This window comes from Pseudophryne corroboree, chromosome 1, assembly GCF_028390025.1.
Source record: "Pseudophryne corroboree isolate aPseCor3 chromosome 1, aPseCor3.hap2, whole genome shotgun sequence".
Classification (NCBI taxonomy): Eukaryota; Metazoa; Chordata; class Amphibia; order Anura; family Myobatrachidae; genus Pseudophryne; species Pseudophryne corroboree.
In genome coordinates this window covers 1,116,814,438-1,116,825,578 of record NC_086444.1, presented here as the reverse complement: position 1 = coordinate 1,116,825,578, position 11,141 = coordinate 1,116,814,438, and the positions used below count along the sequence as shown (strand labels likewise).

At 45.6% G+C, this 11,141-nt stretch overlaps 1 protein-coding gene across 1 annotated transcript; it reads right to left on the bottom strand.

The window, feature by feature from the left end:
* Positions 1–544: 544 nt before the first annotated feature.
* Positions 545–10,912, bottom strand: LOC134927705 (toll-like receptor 6). The gene is made up of 2 exons (XM_063922536.1): positions 10,743–10,912; positions 545–4,477 (listed from the first exon to the last, which is right to left on the bottom strand). The coding sequence occupies exon 2, from the start codon at positions 4,448–4,450 to the stop codon at positions 2,066–2,068; it is 2,385 nt and encodes a 794-aa protein (XP_063778606.1). The 5' UTR covers positions 4,451–4,477; positions 10,743–10,912; the 3' UTR covers positions 545–2,065.
* Positions 10,913–11,141: the final 229 nt, after the last annotated feature.

Genomic DNA, 11,141 nt, shown 5'->3' with positions numbered 1-11,141 from the left:
TTGCGTTACCTACAAACAGGAATCAGGTCACGGGCGTCTTAACAGTGGAGGAGGTCCATGTCCAACCTCCTCCGCTGGGGCCCCCTCCTCTGCAGCCAGTGCCCGTCATTGTAATAGAGTCTGAGCACTGGAGGGTGTACAGACTCTGTTGGTCATTCTCCCAGAGATTCTCTTACTGTGCATGTGCAAATCTCCATAAAAATGGCCGCAGAGGTGAGATGCTACCGCCGGCATTACGGCTGCACAATTCCGGCGGTGGGGGGGGGGTTGAGACGAGCGCAGCAAGCTTGGTGGCGTATACACCCACGAGTAGTGCGGGCTCGGTGGTGTGGACACCCAAGAGTGGGAACAGTCCCTGTTGGTCGGCATGCTGACTGTCGGGATAGTGAGGAGGCAGGATGTAGGTGGGGATACTGTGACTGCCGGTCACATAACTACATCCCATAGATACGCCACTGAATCAGGTCCATTGTAGAGTTAAGAAAATCACTTCAACTTTTCACTTTTCAACATAAGCCGATGTGGAGTACAAGGAGGATCAAACTTTAAGACAATTTAAGGCACAAGTTTTATTTTTGTATGTACAATATGAGTATATTCTGTAGGTAGTTGTCTGATGCTGCTGCAGAGTCTTTATATGACATATACTGTGTTCTTGTGGAGAAAAGCGAATGACGTGGGTGTTGGCTGGTTTATAATAGTTCCCAAACTTCCCGGCAGCTTGCTATGCTCTCTCTTGGACAAGCTGCACTAAGGGGCATATTTACTGAAGTGTGGATTTATAGAAGTGGAGATATTGCCCGCAACCAATCAGCTTCTACTTATCATTTATCTAGCACCTTCTAGAATGGTTGCTATAGCCAGCATCTTCTATAAACCTTAAACACTTATCATTTATCTAGCACCTTCTAGAATGGTTGCTAAAGCCAGCATCTTCTATAAACCTTAAACTTTAGTAAATATATCCCTCATTGAGAGTCAGAGGAGTTATTCTGTAATCTCTCCTGGCGGTATCATAAATACCTCAGTTAATACTCATCCAAGATCCTGAAGGTAAATGACCTTGGTTTATGTAGAGCAGGATACAGTCGCCCCATCTGTATAAAGCTCCTCTTTCACACAAAGAGTGATGGGGGTGCCCTTTGTTTTGCCAGTCTGCATCTATGGAAAATTAGCAAAATGGCTACATTAAAGTCAATAAGATTCTTGCAAGGTGCACTCATAATTCTTTCTTATAGAAGAAATAGACTCTCCAGGGAACATCCCATGGCTGCTCTCACAAGAGGTCGCAAAGTATAACTGCTTGGTATGCCCTCCCAGATACTGTAGTTTATTTCTAGCTACAGTGTGTTTTACAGGGAAGTAGTTACTGTAGTTAAACACTCCTAGGAAGATTGGGATGAGGTCCTCCTAGTGCATGGCCTCAAATATGTGTGGAATCTTTATACAATTTAGCAAGATCCTATATTTGGTAGTAGAGAGATTACAGCAGGATTTATCCGATTCCAGTCTCTGGCCGATATTGGTGACTGGATTTGAATTTGAATTTACTCTTACTGGTCTAGACAATCCATGAGGTCTGAATCTCCCATTGGCCATGTAAAGAACGTCAGTAAGATCATGTGTTTTCTATGGTGATATTGTTCAAGGGAGGCCCTTTAGACAACATACAGCAAAATAAGATGATGTGTCCAGCTGGTGCAGCAGGAGCCAATGCCATGTCAGGAACGGATTGCTCGGAAAGTATATGGTTCCCTCGTCTTCTTAAAAAAAATTGTCTTTTCCCCCCTGGGTTATGAATCCTAAATTATATTCTTCTCATTTGTGTTTTCCTGGCTTTCACATGCTCAGGCTAGGTACCTTCCCATGTTGTATTGTAGAGTATCTGTTATGGATTGGAAGTTCCTACTCCCAACCCTAGTGGGGTTTTCTTTTGTAAACAGTGTTTTGTTCACATTGCAGACTGATCACACCATATTATTCTGTTGACTGTTATGATTACAATTCTGCATCACTTAGGCTCTTTTGAAGAGTAATGACCAACAGCTTCTCTTTGGCTGCCAAGTTATGTGCCATCTTGGAATGCTGGGTTACAAACACATATTTCCGCATCCTCCATCGGAATGTCTATATTAATTATTTCCCTCAGATTAGCCCAAAACATAAAATGCTTGCCCTTCTCCTTTGGCCACTCCATGTAAGTTCTGCGTTTCATTATCGCCTTTAACTTTCTGTATTTGTTGGGAATTAAATACTGGGGTATTGGATCTAATAAAATGAGGATCAAATTGTCTGAGTGCTTGCCGAATAATGAGTGTTGTGCAAAATACAGCTCATAATGGCACCACTCACTTTGAATGAAATTTGGAGAGAGGACAAAGATAGACTTGAAGCTGCTTTCAATGCAGTAGATTATATTTTCCACGATCGATTTGCCTGGAATGAAATTCCTCTCATGGTGGCAGATTCTTAGTGAGCTATCACCTTTCTCAAGGTTAGGAATCAAATCATTTTTCACCCAATCACAGTCTTCTTGGCTGTACGAGATGAAGGCATGAAAACGTTTGCCCAATAGAACTTCCGCATTAATGTTCCTTACCCTGTATTTGCTCCTAAACCACTGGAAAATCATCCTAATGTACCAAGAGAGATCAAAATATTTACACAAAAAACACATCAGAAGTAGCAAAACCACAATGATAGCAATAATGATACCTACTAAAATGTATACGTTGCAGGATATTTCAGAAGGATGAAAGTCCTTAAGCATAATGCCTTTAAGATCTTCTGGAAACTCGCACTTGTAGGACACAGGCCACCCCACCAACCTATCGTGCAGTAGGCGTGCTGTGCTGACAAATGCCCTTAAATCACAGTTGCACCAAAATATATTGTTTACACTGCTTATCCTCTTAACATGTTGGCAGCTGTAGAGTAGATTATCTGATGGAGAATGTATTAAATTATCATCAATATTTAGGTATATCAAGTTCTTATTCATGTGGCTGCAATCAGGTATATTGGTTAGTTTGTTTAATGACAAATTTAGTTCCTTCAAAGATCTTAAATTTTTCACTTTCTTGGAGACACTTTTTAATTGGTTGCTGGAAAGATCCAGTATTTCCAGTTTGGTTGGTAAACAGTTAAAGATGGAATCGGTAATCTTGTTTCTAGACAAGTTTAGGAAGGTCACGCTTTCCGACCAATCGCAAAACTCATTTTCTTTATAGGTCAGTCCATTGCGGCTGACATCTAAATGCTTTAAAGATTCCATCGTAGAAGTCATCAAGCTTACGTTTGTCAGCTTCTCTAACTTGTTATTTCCTAAATTGAGAAAGTGAAGACTTGCTAGATTTTCACATTTCTGAAAAATCCCGTCTGCGATTCTGTTATTGGTCAAAGTTAGGAATCTGAAAATACTAGGGCGAGGAGGACAAAAAAAATGTGTGATTTCAGCGTCAGACATAGTAAAATTCTCAACAAACATTTCGGAAAACATAACTAAAGGATGAGTAACGCTATAAAGAAACACATGCGGAATAATATTTTCAAGCATCAAAGACTTTAGCGAACCCTCTGAAAAGTCATTCTTTTCATATTCAAATTCTTCTATGAGTGTAAGCTTATAGATAGACAGATATTTGACTGAGGAACGCCACACAGCCTTCAGAATTTCACTAATTTTTTTCCATGGCATTGTGAAGTTGCTGAGAATAAGCGTTGATATCTGAGATTTTTTTACTGCCATAGATAATTGTTCTGTGGCAGTATCACAATTTTCTTCACATGTGATCTGAGAGATTTCCATGGTTGTGGAGACATTAAAGTCATCAAACAGAAGAATAGTTGAGTCTGTCAAAGTCTGGGGCAAAATGACATGCAATTTTTCCATTTTTAGTAGCTGTAGGCTACCAGATTCATATTCCTGTAATTGTTCGATCCCTAAAAATACAGTTTTAAGTTCCTTGTGTGCAATATTCATGAAGTCATATCTTCTTATGCTTTGAGCACTCAGACCAAGATGTTCCAATTTTGTCAAAGAGCCAAATTCCTTGCAGAGATACATGGATTCAAAGTTATTGTAGGACAGATTTAACTGGTTGATGTTTTTGATAAATTGCAGGGAGCTACATGTGATCGTGCGCAGTCTATTGTGCGAGAGGTCCAAGTGTTGTAGGCCAGTATTATACTGGAACACTGAGAAACTTAGATCTTCAAGAAAGTTATGAGAAAGATCCAACATCTGCAGGTTGGAGTATAACTTAAAATCGATTGATTGGAGGCTACTTATATTGCAATGACGTAAATCCAGCTCTGTGATATGGGGGGAAATGGTGTCGGGTCGCACCTTAGAAACAATGCAGACTTCACCAGAGTTTCTGGGTAGCAAAACATGTATCAGAAGGAAGAGCAGACAGAAGCCTTTATATGTAGTCGCAGGGTGAGTCATGATGCTGATTGTATCAAGTCTTGAGACCTGTTATGAAAATGTTATAGATTACTATTTTATATCACCTACATATTGTAACAAAAGTACTGTAGAACACACAACTCTGCCTCTACATTTAGGTCATTAAAATATAAATATTGCTTTCACAAGACGAATGAATGGTTCTAATATCTGGCAAATTGTTCATCAGATCTACAGACATTATAGGAGATGTCCACTTTTGTGAAGTCGCTGATTTTCAGAGGGAAGAATGTGGGTGGTATGGTAAATTTGTGTGACATGGGTAGGCATAATTTTGGTGGCACCAGGGGCGTAAATACAGGAGACAGTGGAAGGTGGTCGCCTTAGGGCGCCATCCCTGAAGTGACCACACCTCCGAAAATGGCCCTGAAGTGGGCACTCTGACTTCCTCCATTGCGGCAAACCTCCTAAAATAGCAGTATTGGGAAGTTTGAGGTGCTTAGTACATCTTGCCCCCCCATTCATACTGGGTTATCGTTAGTTCTACATGCACTATCCAGTGATCAATTGGAGGACTAAAACGATACATAGTCATATCAGATGTATCACCCAAGGTTTTCATGATCTGCAACGGCTGCCAGCACTCTTCATCAGGTGCCACATCCAGGAGGGGGGCGCTAAGGGGGCATGCGCCCCGGGTGCAGAATCTGAGAGGGTGCAGAGATGGTTTCTCTGCCTCCCCTCTTTCCTCTCAGCCCTAAGAAGCTACCTTCTGCCTGGTCCAAGGACCCTAATTGCAAGTGCTCGCACCCCAGCACCACCAATGAAACCCCCCCCTCCCCGGCAACTAGAATACTAATGAATGGGGCAGGGGCAGTGTCCAAGGACTCTCCAGCTGCCCCCTTTCATTTCCCAAGCACTGGTCCATGGCCGCTCACACACTCCTGTGCCTGTGTAAGCGATGTCTGCCCCCAGGTCTATTCCCCAGTACCTCCCCTTTCCTGCACACAGCTCAACCAAAGGAGGACACGGCACTAAGGGGCTACCTACTGTCGGGTCCCAGAACCCTCTCTGCAGGTCACCGCTCCCCAGTGCCACCATTGTGAACTCCTGGGAACCACCCTCCGGAAAGTAGAACACTTATGAATGGGGAGGAGGTGGCTGTTCACACACTCCTGTGCCTGTGTAAACTATGTCTGCCCCCAGCCCTGTTCCTCAGCGCCTCCCCCTTCCTGCACAGCAGCTTCACCAGAGGAGGACAGGGCGAGAGGATGAAGCAGCACCCGATAATTAGTTTGGGCACTGAGGTGAGGTCTCTATACGCCAGGACAGCTGCTACCTCCCAAAATGTGGTATTAGGTCTCAATTTGCATGCAGGGATTTGTAGTCCTACAGCAGTTGGCCAGTTAGAGTCCTCCCCCCTGTGTGTGTGATACAGTGATTGCATGGCTTATATCAGGTATATAATACCAGCCAGTCCTAGCGACTCCTCTCTGCAGCCAGGATAACCCACAAGAAAGTTGGTACTCTTCCTCTTTAATTGGTCCTAGCTCCTGACTGGCATACTGGGCTTTGTAGCAGTTGGCCACTCAGAGTACCCCACAATACTGTATCTGAGGTGCATGTTAGTTTTCTTGTGTTCCTATCCATTTTCCTAGGGAATGGGTGCTGTTTATTACTGTGTTTTTAACATGGTTCCAAAGTGTGTGTGTGTGTGTGTGTGTGTGTGTGTGTGTGTGTGTGTGTGTGTGTGTGTGTGTGTGTGTGTGCCAAATTACTGTCTTGCCCCGGGTGCCAAAATTCCTAGTTTCAGCCCTGTTAACAATAACATTTATCTCCAATCATGTCCAGTGTGAATCGGCCACTGAAATCATGAGGCTTACATGCAAAGGCGTTACTTACCTCAGTGACACCCGGTGAGGCGCTGCGAAAAGGGGCAGGGCTTTGCGGGAAAGTGGTGTGACTTCACAAGAGGGGGCATGGTTTTGTGACCTAACCCCCGTTTTCATCACTCCGGTGGTTCGGGAGTTGCGGGCTGCCCCGGGGGAGTGGTGTAGCTGCAGTGCCAGCTCCTACACAGTGACAGGAGCTGAGGGCTGCACATGATGTTACAGTGCAGCACCTGGCTCCTGTCACTGAGCAGGAGCTGGCAGTTTGGTATTCTCCTCCCCCTCCCCCCCCCCCCCCCCCCCCCCGGCGGGTGACACCTGGGTGTGACGCCACTGCTTACATGCCATCCAAAACATGCAAGGTTCAGTTTTTCGGTTCGCGATCAGAATTTGGCGGGATGACCCGTGCCGGTACTCGGTTCGACTTGAAACCCCAAAGTTTGGGTGTGTTGGGTTCTAACAACTACTTATCTCTAGCAAAAATCATCCCTAATTTTCAGTACTGTAAAATAGGCCACTTAGGGCTCTATTTAAGAATAAGCAAGACCCTCCTTAGCACTCACTGCAGGGGTTATGACCTCCATTCATAGTTTAGCAACAGCGGGATGCTTATCTTACCGCTGTCTGTCACTATGTTGTCATAAATAGATTCCCATTACAGGTGATGGGGACCCAGTAAAAGTCTTTCTGGATTCAGAAAAGCCTTCCAGGCTTTAAGCACAAGCAGGCAGGCCACCGTGCATGCATATTAGTTAACAAACCATTGCTGGCAGCGGTAGACAGCCAGGGATTGGGAGGAGCACACTGCTGGGCCTCACAAGACAGGGAAGAACAGTTAAATACCGTAAAACATATTTGTAAGTATCACTGTGATACTAAACTAAATTTGCTGCCGGCATTCAGTATGTTTCCCAAATGGGGCCCTTGGTGTTCACTGGTATTTTGACTGCATCTGTCTAGTATTCTGCATGACATACTTAGGTGGAAATTCAATTGCGGATGAAGATATCCGCCCAGGCTAATCAGCACTGCAACAGCACCCCAAAACTCACACAAAACTGCTCACCGCCCCATAGGATAGCGAGCACTCTTGTACAACTTTAGGATTCGGCAGGATGGGCAAGGGGTGCGAGATGTTGTGTGTTTATGCGCAACGGCAATGACAATTCCCACTCTTCTTCCGCAATTGAATCCCCCCTCAGTACTCACATCAATTCAATACTCAATGTTCATAGCTTTCTAGAAGATGGCTCACTATACGCAGACATAAATAAGGTGAATACAGCTGTAATACATAGTATACTTACTATATGTTTATTATTTACATGTTGTACTGCATAATCAGAGATAAGTCCAGATTAGTATTTCAATAGGTGTAGTAGGGTATGCCGGCGGCCGGACTCCCGCCGACCAGCATACTGGCGCCGGAATCCCGACCACCGTCATACCGACAGCTGGGCAAGCGCAAATGAGCCCCTTGCGGGCTCGCTGCACTCGCCACGCTGCGGGCACGGTGGCGCGCTACGTGCGCCACGCTATCTATTCTCCCTCCAGGAGGATCGTGGACCCCCAAGAGGGAGAAAAAGTGTTGGTATGCTTGGTGTCGGGATTCCGGCGACGGTATACTGTGCGCCGGGATCCCGACAGCCGGCATACTGAAGACCACCCATTTCAATTCAGGTATAAAGAATCCTTCATTTTTTTTAGCTTAATCGGTTACTTGAGCAAAATTCTGATCTTTTTCAATGTCATAAACTGAAATGTTTCCTTTCCTGAGCGGAACGTATTACAGAGTGTGCGCTATGCCGACTGTTTCCCCGGGGAAATTGATTTGCAGGATTAATGCAAATAAATTGAATGAGTTTCACTTCCTCATTTCCGGCATCTAGTGTGTGTATGTTTGTGTGAGCAAAGTGTGTTATATGCATGTGTGCACTGTGTCATGTGTATTATGTGTGTCATGTGTCTGCATTTGTGCTGTGACTGTGTGTATTTGTGCTGTGACTGTGGGGGTAATTCAGAGTTGATCGCAGCAGCTAATTTATTAGCAGTTGGGCAAAACCATGCACACTGCAGGTGTGGCAGATAAAACATTTGCAGAGAGAGTTAGATTTGGGTGGGTTATTTTGTTTCTGTGCAGGGTAAATACTGTCTGCTGGTGCACATGGGGCCTAATTCAGAATTGATCGCAGCAGCAAATTTGTTATATACTTGCCTGACCCTCTCCATGAGGGAGAAAATGCTCTGTTCCTGGACTTTCCTGGTAATGTATGATTGCCATCACCTGTGGTGAGCTAGTTAATTGATAAGAAAGGTGTTTCACCACAGGTGATGGCAATCATACCAGGGTTGCCGACATTCTGGCTGCTCTCTGCGGGAGAGAGCAGCCAGGTCAGCACAGCAAGGGGGCAGGGGAGGGCTGGATGTGCTGAGGAGGCGGAGCAAGGGCGGGATGGAGGCGGAGCAAGGGTGGGACGGGGGCGGAGCAAGGGCGGAGTCTCGCTGACGCCTGCTTTAAGCCACGCCCCCACTCTGTAATGCCGCGATCTCCTGCATTACACTGCAGGGGGCGTGGCTATGATGACGCGATTCTGCAAGAATCGCGTCATCAACTGCCCGGACCGCCCACTTTACACACAAAGTGGGCGGACGGGCAGGGGGACCCTGGATTCCGGGAGACTTGCCTGCTCTTCCGTGGGGCCGGGAGGGACACCCGATTTTCGGGAGCCTCCCGGCCATTCCGGGAGAGTAGGCAAGTATGAATCATACATTACCAGGAAAGTCCAGAAACAGCATTTTCTCCCTCATGGAGAGGGTCAGGTAGGCAAGTATGATTTGTTAGCAGTTGGGCAAAACCATGTGCACTGCAGGTGTGGCAGATAGAGTTAGATTTGGGTGGGGTGTGTTCAAACTGAAATGTAAATTGCAGTGTAAAAATAAAGCAGCCAGTATTTACCCTGCACAGAAACTAAATAACCCACCCAAATCTAACTCTCTCTGCACATGTTATATCTGCCCCCCGTGCAGTGCACATGGTTTTGCCCAACAAATTTGCTGCTGCGATCAACTCTGAATTAGGCCCTGTGTGTGCAAAATTAACTTGGATTGCTGACATTACTTTAATGAAAATACTCTTATATTCTATTAGGTCTTCTTGGTAGGTTGTCATACCTCCCAACTGTCCCGCTATTCTGACCCTGTCCCACCCGCGGGCAGTAGTGTCCCGCGGGAGGAGGAAGCAGTTGGGAGAGCCTTTGATCACTCGCTGCTCTGCTCTGCAGAGCAGCCGGTGATCACTGAATACATGCTGTGCGCACGGCATGTATTCAGTGCTAGGAGGGAAGCGGGGAGCGCTGGGCATGCCCCCAAAAGGCAGGAAAATGGCCCATTTGGCGAGGCCATGCCCGCTTGAATGAGGCCACGCCCATCACGAGCGAGGCCACGCCCCTTTTCGGTCCCATCTTTATCAACCCGAAAGTTGGGAGGTATGGGTTGTGGAAAAATATGGTCTTCCATACAAAACAAATTGGACAGCCATACTTTACACAAAGACGTCATACCTTCCAAAATGTCAAAATAAAAAAATAGGATAAGCTAAGCCCTCTCCTTATGCACCAACGTATGTCCCAAGTTCTCCTAGCTGCCTGTATCTATATTGAAAGTTGCATATAGTGGCAACTGCATTTATACCCCTTTCATACCGCACAAATAACCCGGTATTGAACTGGTATATTGTCGGGTCGCCGCGGGTCGCTGTGCGGTGTGAAAGGGGACACTGACAAATTACTGGGTTGCCTGACTCGGTAATTCAACCCGGTAATAAAGAAGGGTTATTACCAGGTCTGATGCAGTGTGAACGGGTTTCCGGGTCGCTGCAACCCGGGACATGTTCACAGCATAGGCAGAGGCGGCACGGAGATGATCTCATCCCCAGCGCCACCTACGCAGCCGCCCCCGATGTCTGCTCCGTCCCCGCCCACGATGGCATATTGCCAGATCGGGAAGCCAGTCTGAAAGGGTCCAATGGCGGGTCTCACCAGGGAACTACCCATTTCCCATTCCCGACTCGGCATTGCGATGTGAAAGCGGTATTACTTATTTGCTGGGTACTCTGTGATCCTTCTCTACCTTGGCTGAGCATTATTCACCACAAGCTACTGCTTTCTGTTATCAGCCATGTTCAGGGACGCAGTGTTCCCTAGAGACATAACGTTGTTTTACTGACAAGCAGTCTGCTGTGCATGGGCAAAAAAAAGATTTCTTCCTTGATCAATCCCCCTTTTTAAAAATATGTTTAAAAAATATAAAATAAATCTTATATTCCCCTAAGCTACCACAACGTTTCCATCTAAACTGGCGAATGTTGTTAGTTGATCGTTTGTATAAAGCTTAATTTGTTTTAGGTTTAGTAACTCCTTGTACAGCAGTTATTTCAGTGGTACCTTTGTGCTGAAGTATGTTCTGGTTCTCGCATGTTTAAATCTGAGCAGCCCTGGCTGTGTCACTTCCACTTCTTCTGATGTTTATGTTGTGCTGACTTCATATGGTCCTTGTTAAACTGCTTCCCCGGTCACATTTCCTCCTCTCAGTGTGTATTAGTATCTATTCCCCTTTAAATGGCAGCCTCTGTACTGAAAACACGCCTTGTTATTCCTCCCATCCACATCCCTATGTCATACATGCACAACCTCTTGCTGCGATTTTGCAAGGCTTGAATTTCCCAATTCTGTTGTCTACATTACATCACACTGCCTGAGGCTGAAGGCAATTCAATGCAGATTCTGACAGTCTGCCACACCAGTATATTGCAGCTCGCCTTGTTCTCAGCTTAGGATCAATGT

What these genes read in the sequence shown, in the direction of transcription:
- LOC134927705 (XM_063922536.1), bottom strand. Translation starts at nt 4,450, where the DNA reads ATGACTCACCCTGCGACTACATATAAAGGCTTCTGTCTGCTCTTCCTT.